General features: G+C 48.0%; 1 protein-coding gene across 1 annotated transcript in view; it reads left to right on the top strand.

Moving 5' to 3' along the window:
* The window catches only part of myo15aa (myosin XVAa), a 169,076-nt gene that overhangs the window by 121,275 nt on the left and 25,388 nt on the right, over window positions 1–22,413 (top strand). The window contains 6 exon segments of the mRNA XM_078559219.1: window positions 16–134; window positions 5,101–5,242; window positions 8,269–8,380; window positions 9,472–9,546; window positions 11,541–11,752; window positions 15,023–15,145. Coding sequence (XP_078415345.1) covers window positions 16–134; window positions 5,101–5,242; window positions 8,269–8,380; window positions 9,472–9,546; window positions 11,541–11,752; window positions 15,023–15,145 — 783 coding nt within the window.

Genomic DNA, 22,413 nt, shown 5'->3' on the forward strand with positions numbered 1-22,413 from the left:
TTGGAACTCTTTCAGGGCAGTGTGGGCACCGGAGTGCAGATTCTGGGAGTCTCCCATAAAGGAATCTGTCTACTGAAACTAGTGAGAGCCAGCAGCACAGCAGCAGAGAAACTGAGGGTGCTCAGGAGCTACAGGTATGGGAAGCAGACTGCAATATGTTCCACTCCTCCTGCTATCCTATGGACTTGCCCCATCCTGGTCTATCTTTCCATGGCATCTTTGGTATCTCACTAAGCACCCACTCTTCTTTTGTACGCCTAGACAATAATTTGACAAGTTATTCAACCACGATGGGCATATCAGCTGTTTGATCCTGTTTTCCACATGTTCTTCCCTGCAGCGTCTGCTGGACAATGACCAGCAGCAGCAATTCTCCTCCCTACTCCAAGGGTATTGACTTTTTGTTGCCCTTGCTAAAATCAACTGACTCATCATGAGCCTAACAGCTGGGCTCTCCCTAATTTGTATGACTCAGTACCACACCCAGCAAATCAACAAGGAAGCTCCTGCCACTTCTTCTAGGACATTGTTTGTGGTCTACACCCCAAACTCCAGTCTCTAAATACCGACTCTAACCACCCCCACAGGCCACTGCCTGAGGCTGAACCAGACCATTCACAACTGCAGTGTCATAAGTGATCCTGAGCTGAGCTGCTGACTCCATAACGTTTCCATCACCAAGACCACCGACTTTCACCTCTGTAACATTCTCCGTCTCCACCCTTGCCTCAGCTCATCTACTACTGAAGCACATACCCATGCCTTTGTTACCTCCAGGCATGACAATTCCAACCCACTTCTGGCCAGCCTCCAATCTCCCACCCTCCATAAACTTGAACTCATCCAAAATTCTACTGTCCATATCCTAAATTCACGCCAAATCCCATTCACCCATCATCACCTCTGCTCGGTGACCTACACTGGCTCCCGGTCTGGCAAGACCTCAAATTTAAAATTCTCATACTTGCTTTCAAATCACCCCATGATCTCACCTCTTCCCATCTCTGTGACCTCCTTCATCCTACAACCTTTATATCTGCATTGCTCTAATTTGGCTTCCTGCATACCCCACATTTTAGTCACTTCACCATTGGTGGCTGTACTTCAGCTGCCTAAGCTCTGGAGTTCCCTTCCTAAACTTTTCTGCTTCTCTCTTCCCCTTAAGCATGATCTCTTTGACTAAATTTTGGTTAGCTATTTTGGCCACCAATTCTAATATCTCTTTACAAAAGCAAAATACTGCAGATGCTGGAAATTTGAAATACAAACAGAAAATGCTGGAAATAATCAGCAGATCTGGCAGCATCTTTGGAGAGAGAAACAGAGTTAATGTTTCAGGTTGATAACCTTTCAGAATAGATGAAAGGTTACTGGCCTGCAACATGAATTCTGCTTCTCTCTCCACAGATGCTGCCAGATTTGTTGAGTATCACCAGCATATGCTGTTTCTATTTCCAACATCTTTGTATGTGGCTGGCTGTCATATTTTGTTTGGAAACTGCTCCTGTGAAGCGTCTTGGGATGTTACTTTAAATGTGCTGTATAAATCAAGTTGTAGCTGTAGGTTACTGACCTGCCCTGGCAGATCTGATATTAAGGTGCCTCACACAAACGGGAAAGATGACCCTATGTGACTTCTTGAAATTGAGCGATGAGGAAGGGATCATGTCATGACTGTTTCACTGCTTTGGATTCAGTCAGACAGACGTGGCCCTGTGGGAACAAAAGTTTTGTTCCTTGAATCTGTTTCTCGGTAGCCTGGTTTGAAGAATAAAGGGCCGAATCGTCCGGCCCCATTGGCAGCAGGGGTCGTGGCGGGCAGGGGGATGGGTGACAATTCAGCATGAGGGACAAAAATCGGTTTCACGCCGGCGTAAAATCACAGTGGGATCAACCGATGGTGTCCGCCATGGCAGAACGAGAATCCTGCTGGAGGCCAACGTGAAACCAATTTGCATCCTGGTAATGGGATGCAAAGTAAGGCCCGACCAGAATCGTCCCCCCACACCAGATTTACCATTTCGCCAGCGGGGAAACACGCCAGCCCAGAACATGCCTGGACAAGAGTGTGACATGCAGAAGTAGGGACTTACCATTAGGGCCTTGCTCACATCGCGGACATCCGGGGAGCAGAAGGTGCTGGAGCCCTACAGCTACCAGACCCTGGAGGAACGCGTGCATCACCTGCTGGGTGGATCCTCATGCACATGGCTCCGCCACAAAGCTGCTCTCGGAAGATGGGAGGTCTCTGTTGATGCTTTGGGTCTGCTTTGGAACATCACGGTCATGGCCATGGGCTGCTACGGATGATCAGGGGAAGTTGGTGGGAAGAGGAAGGTCCAGCTGTGAGTGGGAGAGGAAGGTACACGGGATGTGGGGGGGTGAGGTTTGGTGGGGGGGGAGGGCAAAGGCATCGGGGGATGAAGCTATCAGGGAGGGTGAGGTTAGGATGGGGGAGGAGGGAGCATGGGGCGGAGAATGCAGCAAGTGGGGAGAAAGGTCTAAGGGAGGGAGTTTGGAGAGGGGTAGGTGTCTGGGAGGAGGAAGGTGTTTGGAGGGGGGAAGGTGTCTTGGGGAAGGAGGGTGTTTACAGGGGGGATGGTGACTGGGAGGGATGAGGGAGTTCAGAGAGGGAAAGGTGTCCGGGAAGGAGGGGGAGTTTGGAGTGGAGAAGGTGTCTAGGGGGGTGGAGGGAGGAGGGAGTAAAGATGGAGGAGGGAATAAGGGGGAGTGGGTGTCCATAGAACATGCAAGGGAGGGGTCTGTGGAGACAATGATTGCCTCCTGGGGAGCAAACTGAGGATAGGCGTGGTAGGAGGGAATGGCGAGTGTGAGAGGGGGCAGAGGGAGCCAGTAGGGTGGGAGGGTGAGGGTGAGGGTGAGGGTGCGTTGGTAACAGCAGAAGGGACAGCTAGGGTGGTTGGTGGGTACTGTGAGGCAGGCACGGACCCTGGGGGTGGGAAGGAGGAGCTCGGGGCAATCAATGTTGCCTCTGATGACTTCAACGTACGTCCTCTGGAGAGCCGAGGTCTTGAGGGCCCCAGCTTGCTTTGGTTGTCCTCCTGTAGGCCAGTTGCTCTCTCTGCAGTGACAGAGAACAAGGTTGAGGGAGTCACAGGCTAAGGGGCTCGGAGGGAATGGACAGCCTCTGAGATTCCTGAGTGGATGACCCAGGGGTGTCAGCTGCCTCTCCTCCTCCCTTCTGGTGCCCAAAGGCCTTGGCCTGACTCCTTGAGGGGAGGGAGCACCTGGAGGGACATCGAGGTGCCTTGTTTCCCTCTTGTGTTGCCACTGCAGGAATTCACCCATGGCTACCGCGATGGAGTGCAGGTCTGCACTCATCTCTGTGTTCTGCTGGACCAGGGTCTCCATGGTGTCCACCATCCTTCCCATGGAGACCTCCATATGTGCACATTTGGGCATTACTGCATCAGAGAGCAGGCGGACATTCTCCTCCGACCCACGTGCCCTCTGTTGAGGGCTTCCAACAGTGCTTCGCGATGTTCCCCCGCTTTCTGGTGATTGTCCACGATGAGTTGAAAAACCACCTCCAGAGGCTCATCATCTGACTCGGACCTCACAGATGCCTCTTTCCCAGCAGTCCTCTGATTGCCAGGGAGCTCGGCTGAACCTGCCTCCTCCTGTTTCAGACACAAGTCCGTGGGGTGACCACCAGATTGTGAACCTGAGCCTGCTCTAGATCTAGGTCCCACCGAGGTATATGTCTCTGCGCTAGTGGAGGGTGTGGGTAAGCGCTGTGACGGTCTTCCAGGCTGCTTATTTCCAGCTCTTCAATGGAGGAGGTATCCTCTTGGCTGGAGGTGAGGACCTGGCTGGCTGATGGTGTTAGTCGCTTGGCAGAGCTCCCTGTGAACCAAAGTAGCAGTAATTAGTGCATGGCAGCAGAGTCAAAAGCAGGAGAGAGAGAGAGAGCACTCACAGTTGCATTGAGAGAGAGATGATGTGGAGCAGGACCCTCATGTGGGTGTTCGCCGACCACCTCACAGTCGCCGCAGACAGTCCACGTCCTCACCTGTCAGTGTGATGGCACACTGCTCAAAGTGAGTGAGGAGCCGAATGTGGGCCACTCCACCCCCGGTCTATGACCTCTCCCTGCTGTCGTGAGCCAGCTTCGCCTGCATAAAAACAGATGGAGAGAGTGTGAGCAGGACACATGGCACTGCGCGGAATATTTGTGTGTTGAACGGAACCATGGACGAGATGAGAACGTGAGCTCCAGAGGATATGAGCCTGATGGAGATGTGAGGATGTGTGTGAGAGTTATTGCTGTTGTACCTTAAGGTGTGAGATCGCTGTGGATGTGTGATGGGTTTGGGAGTGTGTGAGTTGAAAGCGATAAAGTTGTTGACTTACCCTGGCAAACGGATGAGAGCAGTCATCCTCTTCCTGCACTGGATGGCTGACCTCCTCTGTGCTCCAGTGGCACTGACCGCCACTCCCATCTCCTCCCAGGCCGGACTGGTGACTCTGGTGGACCTCCTGCAGCCAGAGCAGGGGTAGAGGACATTGCGGTGGCCTTCCACTGCGTCCAGCAGGCGCCACAGGGAGACGTCACTAAATTTGGGGGCTGCTGTCACCTTTGCTTTCAGTGCCACCTGGAGCAGTCCTGGTTTGTAAACGTGAAGTAGGCATGCGCTCTGGTGTGCTTTAAACATGGCACCTGGAGCGAGAAAGCACTGAGGTCACGGCAGGGCAGGCGAATCCGAGCCCGACTGCCAGTGATCTGGAGTGGTTCCCATGAATGCATTATTAACGCGTCGGGATGCACCGGGAAGGGGACGATACAACACAAAAACCTGCCATTGCGGCTGACGGGTAAAACATCTTTTTTCACACCCGCTACCGCACTTAGTGCAAACCTGGGACAATTCCACCTAATTAATTTCTGCATCAAGTTGGCCCAGAGAAAGGACAACGTATGCAGAAGATGTGTAGGTCACATTAGTCCCTGAGTTTTCCCATTTTGCCTTTATACCAGAATTTTGTATGAGTCAAAAATCCAGGGTCAAAGTCATGGATCCAACATGCTTTAAATTTACAATACCTAATCTAACCAGTCTCCTAATGACCACTTTTCAGCTACTCAGACATCTTGTTTGTCACCATCCCTTCTAAGAATATGCTGGACTTCAACCTCACCAATGAAAAGCTGATTCTGTTTTCCTCCAAGGCTCCACAAGTTAAGAGTATGATCGATTACTTCATCACTGAACTGAAGAAGGTGCGTAGAGAACTTGCTTTTAAGCTCTTTCACATGGCCCTTGTATGAAGGAGCTGATTAATGCTTCTCAATAAACTTTCTGTTCGGGAATCAAGGAACTACAGGAGCCCCAGAGGCAAAAGGTCATGGGTTCAAGTCTTATTCCAGAGACTTGAGCAAATAATCTAGGTAGTTACTCTGAGGGAGTGCTGATTTGTTGGAGATGCCATCTTTCAGAAACTGAGGCCCCATCTTCCCCCTCAGGTGGATGTAAAAGTTCCCATGGTACTAATGGAAGAGCAGGGGAGTATTCTTGGTGTCCTGGCCAATATTTGTTCCTCAACCAACATTACTAAACAAGATTATCTAGCCATTGATGTTGGTGGGAGCTTGCTGTACAAATATTGGTTTTCCACATTACAACAGTGACAACACTTCAAAGTTCTTCATTAGCTAAGGATGAGAAAGGTGCTATATGAATGCAAGCTCTCCCTTTATCTCTGCATCACTGCCTTAAATTTTCCAATCTTTGTTAAATTAGAACCAATCAGAAAATGCAGGCTACAGTGCCTGCAGCAGTCTCAAATGTTGTTGAGATTTAAGTAAATAAAAAAGGCTTGAAGGAGACCTATGCAATGCTGTGGATTCCTCACTTGTTCCTTCGCCTCTAGAAACTAGGCTTAATTCAGTCATGGTTGATATGGTGAAACTTGCCAATCAGATGATATATATGGAGTTAAAAACAAAATACTACAAAAAAAAAAAATCTGAAATAAAAACAGAAAGTGCTGGAAATACTCAGCAAGTCTGGCAGCATCTGTGGAGGGAGGAACAGAGTTAACGTTTCAAGTCAAATATGACTCTTCTTCAGAACTGCTTCATGACAGTTCCTCATTTAAGCAATCTCACTTACACAGAGTTCAACAGTGGCTGGATTGGCAATTGGCATTCACCCTGGTTCTGGGATGTTGGAATTAAGGCACAGTGTTGGACTGATTAAAGGGAGCTTGGAATCAGTGTGACACAGGAAAACTCATTTCAGGCTCCAGGACACAAACAGTGCCTTGTATTAAAATATCACCAGTACAGTGCCACCAGTATGCTGCCCACCCACCCTCAGTTTTATTGTGTTACAATCTCTACAGGGACCGATAAATTTTAAAAAGAAATTCAAACTTCCAGCTAAAAGAATGACATGACAAGGTTTCACATTTTAAGATGTTTACTGTAGCAAAAGATTACAAGCACTATTGAATAAACACTACCTTTGTAGGCACCTTATACTTTAAACCACTGAATGGAATACCACCCCTTCTCATTTTTAACCAAAAAATCCCTCTATCAGGTACACTTTACACTGTCCTTTAAGTAGACATCCAATTCTCCCAGAATCAGTCCAAAGTGATTCTTAGCTCCTGTGGGGTTTACTTCAGTTCTTTTCCTTTCTCACCCTGGTAACTTCTAACCCCAGAACTGCTCTTCACCGTGAAAGAGATCCTCCCTCCAGCACAAGCTAGGTGAATCTTCCAGTTTAATTTTAGCTCCACACAAATTTGATCTTTTCAATCTGAACATGAGCTGCATTCCAGGGCAGTGAATCATGGAGACTTTCAGACTCAAGCTGCTCTCTCTCCCCCAGATCCTGGCAGACTAACTTGTCTGTGATATTCAGCAATATTTTAAGAAAGCCTGTAACCAGATATCACAATGGCTTCCTCTGTACCCTTCCCATTTCAAAGCCCATCACCATGACAATGTGAATCACATGGACCTTGTAGCCAGGTAGAGTTGCTGATTAGCTATCCTTGAGATTCCAAATCTTCTTATCTTGGAAGTAAATGGACAGTTTTAAGCACAACTGATTACAGCCCAACATTCTCAACGCCTTTTTGGAACTTAACCCAAACTATCCACTGTTAGCACACAGGCTGCTGCCATTGTCTCCAAATGTAAATACCTTGCACCTTCTTCCCAGTAAAACAATCTGGTCCCCCTTTAATCTCTAACAATCAAACCACCCAGACTTGCCGTCAGGCTGACTGCAGAACAGGTCACATGACCCCCTTTTTATTTTAGTTAAACACAGTCTCAAAACATAGGTAGGTAATTAGCCAAAGTCCACAAAGAACCGGAGGCATCTGTCTGCATTAGAGAGAGACAATTGGTTATGTATAGCTTGGGGGGGGGAGGGGAGGGGTACCACTCTGTATCAAGCATAGGGTCAGGCAAGGAGGCAAGCCTCCATAAAATACAAAGCCAGTATGGGGATTGATGCCAGTATGGCATCATTATGCACCACCCTCTAGCTATCTACCCAACTGAGCTATCCGACCCCCACTCCCCAAAAACCTAACAATCTTATAAACCTCATAATTGTAACAATTGTATGACCTCTGGTACCCAAATTGAATACTGTCCCTGATTTTATTCTAGTTCTGGAAAAGTCATATTCTCACTCCTTATTGCTCCACAGATGCTGCCAGATCTGTTGAGTATATCCAGCACTTTCTGTTTTTACTTAATATACAGGGAGAGTTTCAACCCAATTTGCAATGACCTATGACAGAACACAGTCCCACATTTAGCAATCTCACTTACGCAGAGTTCAGAAACGGTTGGATTGGCAATGGGCATTCACCCCAGTCCTGGGATGTTGGAATGGGAGCTTGCTGTCAGTGTGACACAGGAACACTTGTTTCAGGCTTCAGGACACAAACAGTGCTCTGCATTATAATGTCACCAGTACACTGCCGTCAGTACGCTCCCAACCATCTTCTGCTTTATTGAATAACCCCTGCTACCCAGGTTGCATACCGCCCCTGGTCTCCATGAGTTTTCACTTCCCAGTCCTTTGCCTGATCAATGCTGTCCCCTCCTTCACAGCCTCCTCTCACTGAGTCTTCAGTGACCTCCCCCACCTTCTGCTTGCTGTCTGCCTTCAAAGTGTCTTGGATGTTTCGTTACTTGATCAGTGCTGTTTCTTGTCAGTGGCTGTGGTTAGTAAGAGCACAGAGTTAATGTTGTCTTTATATATGACCTGTCACCAGGATTCTAACTATGTAATAGCTGTGAAGAGTCACATCACAAACAACAGCTCCAACCTAAGATTCCACAAGGGAGACATCATCCACTTGCAACCCATGGAAGGTCTCGAGAAAGGTCAGTGTCCAAGGATGTCTAATTGTTCATTCATTGGGATCAAGTACAGAAGGTAACAGCTAATTCCAGGTTTTTGCCTGTAAATTTGAGTGCCTGGAATGATTGTAAGCAACATACCTTCTAGTTTTATTTTTGTAGTGCATGGCCTGTCCGTTTAAGTGTGCAGGCCCTTTAATTTTTTTTGTATGACTGCGCACAGGCAGTAACCTAAATGGGACAACTTGTGCCTGCGTCTGCAGGAACTTATTAGTTGGTTGAAAGGGAACATTGATTGTAAGTAACTGGATGGTTAAATAGGTCACCTAGTGTGGTACTGAGTCACCTTGAGCAGAAAGGCCCCAAATTTCATCCCAGACTTGTGCCTCAGTATACCTACCTAAGGAGCAGGACCCCAGTAGGTCAGGTCCCCACTGTGAAATGCCCATGCCTCCATCAGACAGGTTCGGTAGCAATGCTCACCATTGGTAAAATGGTGCACTGGCAGGATGGGCCCTTTGGTTCAGTCCTGGTTTATCCCAGCAAAAGTCAGCACATTCAGAGAGGAGGAAAGAAAACTGGGATCAGTTTAGATGATGTGTCTGTTACGTTCATGACCAAGTATCTTGCGGTTCCATAGTCCATAGAACTGTTGGTGCAACACCATCAGAAGTGAGATCTGCTCTCATTAGTATTATCAATACATAGGTTGGTACCTTGGAGGGGTGGAGTTGGGGGTTGAGTGAGTCTGAAATTGACGCCCTGGTGTCAGGGAGTGTGAAATTCACACCCTGGTGTCAGCAAGTGTGGAATTCACACGCTGGTGTCAGCGAGTGTAGAATTCACACCCTGGTGTCAGTGAGTGTGAAATTCACACCCTGGTGCCAGCGAGTGTGAAATTCACACCCTGGTGTCAGCGAGTGTGGAATTCACACGCTGGTGTCAGCAATTGTGAAATTCACACCCTGGTGTCAGCGACTGTGGAATTCACAACTTGGTGTCAGCGAGTGTGAAATTCACACGCTGGTGTTGGGCTACTGTGGTTTTGTTGTTTTGTGTTCTGTTTCTGCCACTGCTTGATTTCTGTTCCCCTGATGCTTTGTGACTGCCCTCAGACCGTTGCTATGGCTGCATCGTCAGAAAGAAGGTTATATACCTGGAGGAGTTAAAGAAATACATTCCTGATTTTGGTGGGTTGGAAGCAGAGCCAATCTGCTTCCTTACTGTTTGTGTGTGAATCATCCCTCACCCACCCCCTCCCCATCCACCTCCCTTTGGGTGCTGATTTTTGACACAAAAAGAATTTGGAATGGGTTCCCCCCTCCCCATTGGCTCACTTGGTAAGCGGATGATCCCAGATCCCATGTGGATAGTCCCAGGTCTGATGTGAATGGTCAAGCCCGGTGTGGATAGTCCCAGATCCTTTGCTAAACAAGTAGGGTTCCATCACCTCTTACTGAAAAGTGTGTGCATGTGTGGATACTGGGCTGAGCTCAGATCTGCCCTCAAAGACCAATTAACTAGTTGGAAAGTTACCAACGGATTCCCAGCACCTCTGAACCCAGGAGAAATGGGGAGAAAACTGGAAATACCGTAAACCATGTTTATTGAAACACTGACAGTATTGTTACCGTGTTACATATTGTTGTATTAATGCTCCATCCCCCCTGCATTAATGTTCAATTGACATATATTAATGCTCCACCTTGCTGTGTTAATGCTCCCTCTCCCTGCATTAATGGTCCGTCTTGCTGAGTTAATACTCCCTCTCCCTGCATTAATGCTCCACCTTGCTGTATTAATGCTCCCTCTCCCTGCATTAATGCTCCACATTGCTGTGTTAATGCCCCCTCTCCCTGCATTAATGCTCCACCTTGCTGAGTTAATATTCCCCCTCCCTGAATTAGTGCTCCAACTTGCTGTGCTATGCTCCATTGCCTTCAGAGGCTCCAGCTGTTTGCCTGTGGACTGAGTTGAGTAAACATAGTCTGCTGGTATTTTGATCTGTAGTGTTTTAGACTTGGTTTGTGCATGTTTGACCAGTTTCGTGCTCACTGAGGCCCTGCCCATTTTGCATCCAGAGCTGCCACATTATATATGAAATATGGAAAACAAAAACTGGGAAAAGCCGGAAGCAGCCGGCCTCAGTCAGCATTGGGAAGGGAAAATGACAGCTAGTTTTCATTACAGGTGGTGTTCCAGGCAAAAAACTAGCTCCATGCTTTGAGATAGTCATCACCTGCTGGCTGTTTCCAATGCCTTGTGTGTTTTTAATTGTGTTATTATATTGCAGCAGACCAAGCAGCTGAGGACATTTCAGTGGCTCTTTCATGCGGAGTGGGTATCGGAGCGAATTATTAGTTATGGCTCAGATTTGCTCCAGTCTTTACTGGAGACTCTGGGAAGCAAACGAGTGGTTTCCCTTCTTACTGAAAGCCACTTAAATTTTCTTCAAAACTGCTCACTGAAGCTTTTATTTTTTTCAATTTAAAATTTTTATTTCTTTTGGTGTATTTTATTCATCCTCATCAATGTCAGGGACTTACATTGGAAATTGAACCCAGTGTCAGTGTCAAACACTCACGGGGCAGGTACAGCACAGGGTTAGATATGGAGTAAAGCTCCCTCCACACCGAATCATCAAACACTCACAGGGCAGTAATGGCCTTGGGTGAGATGCACAGTAAAGCCCACTGTACACTGTCCCACCAAACACTCCCAAGGCAGGTACAACATGGGTTTAATAAAGGTCCCTCCGCACAGTCCCACCCATCACTTCCAGGAATGGTGGGACACCATGGGTTACATACAGTGTCCCATCAAACACTTACAGAGCAGGTATAGCTTGGGTTAGATACAGAGTAAATTTCAAATGTTGTGACCCAGGAAGAGGGGCGGATGTTTCCTGCTCATGTGCCTTCTTGCAGCTAACCTGAAAACTGTATTCTGTAGAAGCAATTGAGCAGGTTGGGAATGGGCGTGTTGGTGCTGCAGGTGTTGGGTGATGAAACTGGGTAGGTCTTAGATCCCAGTTCATGGATCAATGGATGTAAGCTGCCTTGACCGATGAGGTTCCCAGCATGCATAATCTTTTTCCTGAATGAACATAACTGAAATATATTAAGACTTGTGTCCATAGGTTACAAGCTAAAATGAAATAATAAACTTTTGCCTGTTTGGACAGGGTGGAAGTTTGGAGCTTTCCATGGCAGGTCTGGGCTATTCCCCCTGGAATATGTGCAGCCTGTGGCTGCCCCAGACTTTATTCACCTAAGCACTGACAAGAAAGAGGAACCAATGGACAAAAAGGGCAAAGTCGCAGCTTCAGCCTCGGCCACAGTGGCAGCTGCTGTGGGATTGACAGCAGCAGCTGAGGAACTGGACAGAAAGTCAGAGGTACGAAATTGATCCTCCTTCACTCCATTCCATTGCTCTGCACTACTGCTCTTGTCTGTGCCCATATAGTTTATTTAAAGGGGAGCAGCTACCTTCTTAACCTGGCCAGGGCCAAATACTAATTTGTGTTAACTTTGAAATGACATCACATGCAACATAGTGTCATAACGTGATGGAAGCTTTTGATCTATTGTGGTGAGTGAAAAGCAGACAATCGGATGGCCATTGGTTGCAACTTTCTCCTTCTAGCTCTGTCTTACTTAGTTGCTGGACTTTAGACCTGGATCTTCGCTTTGTAACGATTCATCTATTCTTAGGAATTACAGACAAGTTTGCAAAAGATTATCAGCATCGGGGTGGATACTCAGCTCTTTCGAGGGTGCCAATGGGTTAAAACAACACTCGGCGAAGCCATGAACAGACCAGAGATTACAGCATTGATTCCCAGGTTGCGCTCACTTACCTGATCTCAGTATCAACTGACCCGATTTCCATGGGCTGTGAGGTGTAAAATCGGCCAGGATTCCTGCTGCTGGTCATTGTTCAGTGATCCGTGCAGGAAGGTGCAGATGAGTTGATATCAGGTGGCAGGATCGGCTTTGGCTTAGCTCCACGGCCAATACTTGCTCGCTCATCTCACACGTTTTGAGTGGAGTGGAGTCAGTATCAGTGGAGCGGGAATTGATGGCACAAAGTCAGCATCACCAAAGCAGCACTGGATAGCACAGAGTCGGGATCAGTGGCGATGGGTGGCAAAGAGTCAGTACCTGCAGGAATGGGTGGGGACCAAGTCGGTATGTGCAGAATAGATGGGCACGGAGTCTTCAGCAGGAATGGATGGGCATGGAGTCACTATCAGTGGGAATGGATGGGCATGGAGTCAGTATCAGTGGGAATGGATGGGCATAGAGTCAGTATCAGTGGGAATGGATGGGCATGGAGTCAGTATCAGTGGGAATGGATGGCCATGGAGTCAGTATCAGTAAGAATGGATGGGCATGGAGTCAGTATCAATGGGAATGAATGGCATGCAGTCAGTATCAGTAAGAATGAATAGGCATGGAGTCAGCATCAGTGGCAATGGATGGCATGCAGTCAGTATCAGTAAGAATGAATAGGCATGGAGTCAGTATCAGTGGGAATGGATGGGCTTGGAGTCAGTATCAATGGGAATGAATGGCATGCAGTCAGTATCAGTGAGAATGGATAGGCATGCAGTCAGTGTCAGTGAGAATGGATAGGCATGGAGTATCAGTGGGAATGGATGGGCATGGAGTCAGTATCAATGGGAATGGATGGGCATAGAGTCAGTATCAATGGGAATGGATGGGCATAGAGTCAGTATCAGTGGGAATGGATGGGCATGGAGTCAATATCAATGGGAATGGATGGGCATGGAGTCAGTATCAATGGGAATGGATGGGCATGGAGTCAGGATCAGCAGGACTGCTGCCCACGACAATTTATCCAAGTGTGGAGGGACCATGTTCAAGAGACAAAAACAAAAAATGGGAGGAATCTGACAACAAATTATAAAAGGTTTCTCAGCTTTATTTTGAATAAGTCTCAGTTTGTCAGGAAAACAAGTAGTGTTGCTCATTATATTTTAAAAGCAGATAAGGGCTGGATATGAACTGTGAAACTGGGGTTAACCCAGAGTCCATACTGTCCCTGAGCTCAGATGGGTGGCTGGGGAAACCAGTGATGTAAAATCAGACATTTGCAGATGGAGTGAGGTTTGGATCCTTGTTCTTGAATGTTTCCCAGGAATAGATGTCCTGTGCCAGGAACCCTTTGTCACTGTCCTCTTCTTCCGCTCGTCTCCCAGTGACTGAGCGATATAGTGAGGAAGGGGAAAGCTCCCAATGTCTGATTGATATAATAGGGAAGGGAGGGAGCTCCCAGTCTCTGAATGAAGCAGTGGGGAAGCTTGCAGAGTCTGAATGATATCATGGAGGGTGGAGGGGAGCTCCCCATGCCTGAGTGATATCATGGGGAAAGGGAGTGGGGTAGGGGGCGGGGGGGGGGGGGGGGGGGCTCCCAGCTACTGAATGAAACAGTGAAGAGTGGGTGAGCTTGCAGAATCTGAGTGATATCATGGGGAGGGGGGAAACTCCCCTTTGAATGAGTGATCTGTAGAATCTGGCCCTGGCAATAAGGTAAAAGTTTAAACACTTTAGATTTGGGGAGAGGTGAGGAAAAGAGTTTGAAAAACAATTATATTTTTCTCATCAACTTCTTTTCATCACCTTCTCACTGAAGAACATGACTCCTTACCAGGGCCCAGTTTCACCAGTACCTTTTCCACCTCTGTAACACCTCCCAACTCCACCGTCCCTCAACGCATCTACTGCTGAAACCCTCATCCATGCCTTTGATACCTCTAGACTTGACCACTCCAACCCACTCCTGACTGCGGTCTCCCATATTCCACCCTCCATAAACTTGGCATCATCCAAAATTTTACTGCCCATGTCCTAACTCACACCAAGTCCCATTCAGTGATCACACCTATGCTCCCTGATCTATATTGGTTCCCAATTAAGCAATGCCTTGATCTTAAAATTCTCATCCTGATTTTCAAATCCTTCCATGGCCTCACTTTTCCCTATCTTGTGAGGTTCTTCAGCCCCACAACCTTCCAAGATATCTCTGTTCCTACAATTAATTCTAGTCTATTAAGCATCCCTGATTTTAATTGCTCTATCATTGGTGGCTGTGCATTCGGCTCCCTCAGCCCTAAGTGCTGAAATTCCCTCCCTAAATCTCTATTCCTCTCTACAGTCTCTCTCTTCCTTAAGACGTTCCTTAAAACCTACCTCTTTGACCAAACTTGTGACCATCTGCCCTAATATCTACTTGTGTAGCTCCATGTCAATCTTGTTTGATAACATTCCTGTGAAGACCCTTGAGATATTTTACAATGTTAAAAGAGGCATAAATACAAGTTTTTGTTGCTTTTGTTCTAGTAGCACAGGCTGTTCTGCTGTTTGGTTCACCGCATCAAGTGCAACCTTTGCCCTCACCTGACATGCTGGCCTGCAGGCTTCCAGCATGGGTTACTGGTGAGATCAGCAGAAGGATCTAACCCAGGGAGGGGCTGGGGTTAATTACATTGTTTTTACTGACACCCGGGCTGGCTCAGTATGGATTGGAACTCAAGACTGGGGCTCTGTGGTATCTACGACTTGCTGCATAAGCAGGATTATCTTCACAGCTCATTATTTCAATATGAGCCCAAACTTCATGGTATTCATAACTTTTCTGCAGGCCTCTCCACCATCCAGTGAGTTTGTAGAGAGTGTACCTGAATACGTCCTTCAGGATAACCAGTACACCATGATTGAATTTGCCAAGAAATACTTCCGTCAGCCACACAAGTTAAAAAGGTGAGTAAGCAGCAAGTGTTGTTCAATGTTAATCCTGAGTCACCCCAGCACGGCCCAAATGAACAAGGTCCATGTATTACACAGATTCCAACTGTGATATTTCTGGGTTGTGAGCTCGATATCTGACTGGTCAAACGTAAAACTGTTTGAGAGTGATCTGACCAGTCACATGATTACAGGCCTCAGCCACTCAGCATTAATCCATTCCCATTTGTCCTGTTTCTTACAGTGTTCTCTCGCTTTCCCCACACCTCTTCCACTCTTCACTTGAATGTATGATTTGCACTGTGGGTTGTGCTCTCTGTCTTTTGCCTACATCACAGAACTGTCTTACACTGGCCAGGTTGGGTAAAAATAAATTAAACTTGCTAACCCTCGGTTAGGTTACCTCAGTTTTCTGGGTGAATGAAATCTTGCCAAAGCATGAAGGAAGAAGCCAGATCACAAGTATGCAGTAAACACTCTTTATTGGTTACAATTCAACTCTCATACACAAGGCCACGTACACAAATGCTTAATAGACATATCTAACCAGAGATGCCTAGCAATTGATTGGCAGATCATTAATGGGCAGTTACTTAACAAAACGAAGTCAAAAGTTCCACAGGAATTGGGTGTCAGCACCGAAGGGAGAAAAAGAATGACTTGCATATGACTTCACTAACTCAGGATATTCCAAAATGCTTTACAGCCAGTGAAGTACTTTTGAAGTGTAGTCATTGTTGTAATGTAGAAAAATCACTAACCGGTGCTAAGTATTAACTACGGTAGTGACTGGACATTACATAGAAACAAGTCATTTGGCCCAACCAATCCATACTAGTGTTTATGCTGCATTTGAGCCCCCCACCACCTTTCCTAATCTAAATCTATCACCATAACCCTCTATTCCCTTCTCCCTCATATGCTTGTCTAGCTTCCCTTAAATGCATGTATACTATTCACTTCAACCATTCCCTGTGGTAGCAAGTTCCACGTTCCCATGGGTAAAGAAATTCCTTCTGAATTCCCTATCAGATTTCTTTTGACCGTTTTATATTGATGGCCTCTACTCATGGTTTTCCACACAAGAGGAAACATTTCGTGGCGGGAGGTAGTGGAGAATCCAGCGGCAGGCAAAAAGTCGCAAATCCGCTGTTGTAAAAACAAGTCAAAATTCTCCCGATGGTGTGTTCATGGCGGGTTGGTCATCCCGCCGAATAGTGGCGCGAACACCATTTGCATTCATTAGCATGTAATGAATGCTTATTAAAACAGCTGCTCGCCAGAATCTTGCCATGCCTTCTAATCTTCCATCAAGCAAGCGGGAAATTATGTCAGCCTCAAACCCGTTTGAAAAAGGGTGGCATGCACAAGTCAGGCCTCGGTTTGCTGGTAACTTCGAGGTGAGCGGAGCATATCTGCCATAGCACTGCGCCAATCTTGTTGCGATGAATGCCGCTCTGGTAGGGCTGTAGGGTAGGACTGCTCCTTCTCTTTGCTTTCATTGTCCTGAAGAACACCAATGCGCTGTGGTACTTATGCAGGCCTCCACTTTCAGAGACTAGCACTTCAACCGGGGGTGGGCTATGAGGCCAGGGTCGGATCGACAAACACAATGGGGGCAACTGGGATGGAAGGCTGTGGAATGGCAATGAGAGGGAAGGGTGAACACTATGGGGGCAATGGGGAGGGAAGGCTGTGGAAGGGCAGTGAGAGGGAAGGGTGAACACTATGGGGGCAATGGGGAGGGAAGGCTGTGGAAGGGCAGTGAGAGGGAAGGGTGAACACTATGGGGGCAATGGGGAAGGAAGGCTGTGGAATGGCAGTGAGATGGAAGGGTGAACACTATGGGGGCAATGGGGAGGGAAGGCTGTGGAATGGCAGTAAGAGGGAAAAGTGAACACTATGGCCCCCTCTAACCTCTTGTTGCTGCAGGAGTGAGCAGGAGTCTGCTAAGAAAGAAAGGAGGAAAACTTTTTTGGGGGGAAAAATATACTTTATTCATAAAATATCTGAAAGAACATTACAAAACATTTCAAAATGGCCATTACAAAAAGTGCAATCATATTCAAGTTTTCCACATTGATCATGACGTGCTTCAATACAATCAGTGAACATTAAGGAGGAAGACCTCCTTGCGATGAAAGTCACTTAAAGCCAATGTCTTCATTAACACTGTTAAAGGGCTACTCAGAACTCAATGGCTTCACATCACAGTTGCTGCATCTCAAGAGTAACACATAGGAATGTAGAATTTGGGAATGCAGGCAATAGTGAAGGAGACACAGCTGTATTATATATGGCATTCAATCAATGAAGGCCTGTCACGTGTTCACCAGATGTGACATTCCTAATGAGCCAAAGGGCATCCACTCATTGACCATGAGCAACTGATTGGTCGTTAATAGGCCACATTAGAGACTGGAGCACAGAGCTAGATTGGGTCACTCAGCTCCCTTAAACTTTAGCATCTACGCAGAGCTCAAGATGTTACATCGGCAATGCCAGCTTGCTCACCTCAATGTGTGCGCTAGTGTTTCAGGGACAAGGCAGCATCAGCCACCATGCAAGTCGGACAGGGAAAACTACTTACAGTCTCCAAATGTGTCATCTTCTGAGCTTCGCTTTCTTGCCCCTTGAATCATTAATGCCTTCAATGTTTCCTTTCAGACAGAAGGCAAAAGCACATATGGAACCAGGGCTCAATGCTGCCTTTGTCAGGGTCCTAATGCAATGGAGGAAGTGAAGGAGGGAGAGGCGACTCCACGCACAGTTCCAGCAGGAGGGACATGGTCATGCGGAGCCACAGCTCAGGAGAGACACAGATAACAGGAGCGACTCGCCAGCCCTAGGGTTTATCGTTGAAGAATCTCCTATTTACAAATGAGTGAGAGGCAATGCCGTGCAAGTCTGCACTTGTCCCGAGCTCTGGTACATCACATATACCACATTCTTCTTGAAGACCTGACGCCATGTGGAGTTGGAGGGTATTCCCTGCCAGTGGCTTTGAAGGTGACCGCTGCACTCAATTTCTTGGCCTCTGGTTCTTTCCAAGGATCAACAGGCAACCTGTGCAGCATCTCTCAGTCTGCAACACATCGATGCATAAAGGAGGTCACAGATGCCCTTTATAGGAAGGCCCATCATTATGTAGGATTTGCTCTGGATGACGATAGCCAGGCTGCGAGATTCACCGGCTTCGTCGCCATCTCAGGCTTCCAAAGAGTGCAGGGGGCAATAGACTGAACCCATGTGGCTATAGGGGCTCCATGGCAGCAGGCCTTAATGTTTATAAACTGCAAGAGCTATCATTCCATCAGTGTACAACTGGTATGTGATCACCGGAAGCACAAAGCACAAGGTACTCTGGGAGTTGCCATGACTCCTACATCCTGAGTCACTCCCTACTGCCTGAGATTTTTGAGGGGCCATTACATCTGCAGGGATGGCTGCTTGGGAATAAGGGATACCCACTGAAACGCTGGCTGATGACACCAGTGCGTTGCCCTCAGTGTCGTTCCGAGGAGAGGTACAATACTGCACACAGTTCCACTCAGCAGGGGATGAAAATCCAGAGGCCCAAGAACCTCAAGAGGCTGCTGAGGGTCAGTATGAGTGCGGTCACACCATGGAGGAAGGAAGACATGGGAGAGGTGCCCGTGATATGTTAATCACTGACAAATTGTAGGAAGAGCAAAGTCAAGTGAGGGAATATGGCCACATCTCTCCTAGCCCTCAATGCCATTTTCTTTCAACCCAGGGGATGTCCACCCACTGGCAGCGAGAACGATTCCTGCATTCACACTTGCGCGTTCTGGCCTCATGAATCGCCAGACCATGATCTTTGCTTTGGTCCATGGGACCCTGTGAGTGAGCTCACTCTGGGAAGCTCTGGGAACTGAGAGCCCACTTAGGAACAAGAGCAGTGCAAGAGAAGACTTGAAGCCTTTGCCGCCATCGAATGATGTAAACACTGCTGCAACTGATATGTGCACATGCCTAGGGATCTTCTCCTCCCGTGCATGTCTTTTCTTCTGCCACTTCCACCGAGGAGACACAAGTGCCGCTAGAATATCAATGCTGATGAGCTGCCTTCGCTCAATGATGTTCTTTGAGGAAGAAGGGTTAGAAACGCTTACATCACACACTTCCGATAAAGATTCAAACACATCTCCCTGACATCACACAATGATGTGTGGATACTAGTTCAACTGAGGTTGACATCACAGGAATATGAATATCACAGTGGGACACTATCGCTGATTGGGAGGATGGCTAAACCTCGAAATAAGAGGATTCCAAAGTACAAAATCACAACACCTTCAGTTGACGGGAACATTCACATAACCATCAAATGTATTTACAAAAGTGCAATTTACTTACATGTTGAGCACATCTGTGACCTAAAAGAGACATTAATTTTTCTTAACTTTCCTAACTCCAGCGCTACGCATAGGTGCAGCCCCGACATCCAGAGCAAAGATGGAGGCAGCCTGCTAACTGCTATGTCCTGATGTCTGTGATGAACTTGGCGGACATCCTTTGGTGGCCTGGAGGGCCCTGGCCTGATAAGGGTCATCTACTCGGTGGCCTGAGAAGCTAGAGTGGATGGGGTCACAGGCAGATGGGGCTGTGAACAGCCGCATACCCTTGGAATGTCCTGAGAGGAGGCCCCTAGGGTGTCCGGCTGACGGTCATCGTCCCTGTGGGTGCCCGAGGGCCCCGCCCTGACTCCTGCAGGAGATGGTGCACCTGGAGGGAGGTCAAGGTGCCTCATCCCCATGTCACCTACATCCTGATGCTGCCCACATGGCGTGTGGCCATGAAGCGCAGGGCCAAGTGCAAATCCAGCAAGACCTGCTGGACCAAGGTCTCCATGGTGGTCACCGGCCTTCCCATGGTGACCTCAAGGTGCTCGCATGTCGGAGCCACGACATCAGACAGAACGCAGGCGGACTCCTCCATCATTTGCTCTAGTCTGCTGAGTGACTGTCAAATTTCTGCCTGATGTTTCACCGCCTGTAGTCGCATCTCCAGCATAGATTTGCGGCCGCTTCCAGAAGCTTATCATCTGACTCGGACCGAGCCCTCCGAGTGCCGGAGATCTGGGCTGTCCCTGCCTCCAACTGCTGCAGGGATGTGTTAATGAGGTGTTCCCCAGAAAGAGAGCCCATGCCTAATCTACATCTGTGCCCCACCGACCTCTGTGTCTCTGAGCTGCTGGAGGGTGTGTGTGAGTGCTGTGACAGTTCTTCTGGAGCTTCTTCCTCGGGTGAAGTTTGGGGGCTCACACTGGAGGTGGTGGACTGGCTTGGGGGCCTTGATCTGCTGGTGCCTAGAAAATAGTTTCAGCTAATGAGCGTGAGCTAGATAAGACCGCACATAACTCATTGTAAATGTCAGGATTTGATGAAGTGATGGAGCTGTGATCCATACTGGGTTGGTGGGAGAGGCCAATCTCCCCTTTCCCCACAGGAGCGATCCCTGTCCTCCCCAGCCAACTCGGCTGCAGCCTCCTCAAACTCAGTGAGGGCGATGATGTCGGCCGTCCCACCCCCTGACTGCACTCTCTCACGCCTATTGTGCGCAGCTTGGCCTGAATGAAGAAGAAAGAAAGGCATGTGATGGGAAGGGATGGAGCACAGGTTGGGTAAGATGCATGTTCCCTGTGTGTGGTGAGCCCTCGCCAGACGGGCCAGAGGATGGAGTGTGCGCAAATGACAGATGGGATGGTAGTGATGTGAAAGTCTCAGTGAGGAAACGAGCGTTGATATGTGTCCCCTGTTAATGGTTGTGTGAGACCCCTGAAGAGAGCAGCCGTTTGAGTGCATGATGACATAAGAGTTTGATCTTGGAAGGTGTTGAAGGATGACTTACCCTCGCAGAGCAGATGAGATCTTTCATCCTCTTCCTGCACCGGGTGGCACTTCCAGAGCGGGTGCCAGCCACGCTGACCTGCTCCGCGACGGACTCCCAGGCTGGAGAGATGAGGCTGCTGTGCTTCATGCAGCCATCCCTGGGATAGAGCACTTTCCGGTGCATCTGCACCCCTCTGATCAAGGCCTGGAGGGTGAAGCAGGGTGCTGTCTTGTTCTTCAGTCTCTTGGCCTTCCTCTGGCTGCCAGACATCTCTGGTGGGCTGGAGAGAATGAGATTATGTGTTGGACTGGCCTTTAAAAATGGCGCCCTGACCTGCAAACCGGCCAGCTGACAATGGCTGCACGAGTCAACTCCCGACCCGCCAGGTGATTTGGACCAATACGCACCTTTGCATAATTAATGAGGGTCCAAGCGCAGAATCGGGCATGAGCATCCCAGTCAGCAGGGTGGACACTGCTGAATCCTCTCGCCACTGCATTTAGTCTCATTCATGGAAAACTCCATCCATTGTCTCTGTTATAATGAAGGATTCCTCTAAAACTAATTCCTTAGGTAGCTGACAAGTTTTAACAGTTTTGAATATCCATTCTATCAAACAGTTAAAAATTTGCATGTGACTTAAGAATATTCCGAGCTTACACAACCTTATTCTCACACACGGTGTGGTTGAGGCGATTTTACTTGCTGCCCTGGGACACAGCCATGAGCAGACTTCTCAAACTTCTTTGAATTGGGGTCAGGGAGCAGGAGAGAAATCCTGGGGCCTGGTGCCTCTCCTGTTACCAAGCCCCTTATTCCACATACCCGCCCCACCCATCACCCCACCCCAACCCTCCCCTACCATCCCCAATTCTAGTAAATAAACCAGCATCAAATGCACTTCAAATAAAAATGGTGAGAAAAACGAGGGAACTTATTTTTTCTACACAAGATGTTGCATTAATACTTTACACTCAGAAAAAGCCCTTTCTTGCCCCAACACTCAGGCATTTAATGTGCTCAAACTCTGAAACTCGTAACCTTTTTTTCAAAAGAGGTAAATAAACCTACAAGTCACTTTGAAAGGGAAAGCCTCTCTGCATTTGCTCCAGATGCTTCCAACACAATAACTAACACCGGTGGGTGGCACAGGGACAATCCAGTCACCGTTCCCCACCTCGGTCTCCAACCTTCCCAGGTGTAGATGCTGGGGGGTGGAGGGATTTTAGGATTGGATCAGCGGCGAGCAGAAAGTTTATTAGCAATGAAGGCTGGCGGTACGGCCTGCAGCAGCCTGAAGCCCCCTCACCCGCCACTTCCTGCCACCATCTGAGCCCCCACCCGCTGCCATGTCGCTTGCCCTTTTTTAATTTGCCTGACTTTTTTCAGTCTTCCCTCACCGACATATTCTCAGACTCTAGCGGCTTTGCT

This window comes from Cetorhinus maximus, chromosome 15 (genome assembly GCF_964194155.1).
Source record: "Cetorhinus maximus chromosome 15, sCetMax3.hap1.1, whole genome shotgun sequence".
Classification (NCBI taxonomy): Eukaryota; Metazoa; Chordata; class Chondrichthyes; order Lamniformes; family Cetorhinidae; genus Cetorhinus; species Cetorhinus maximus.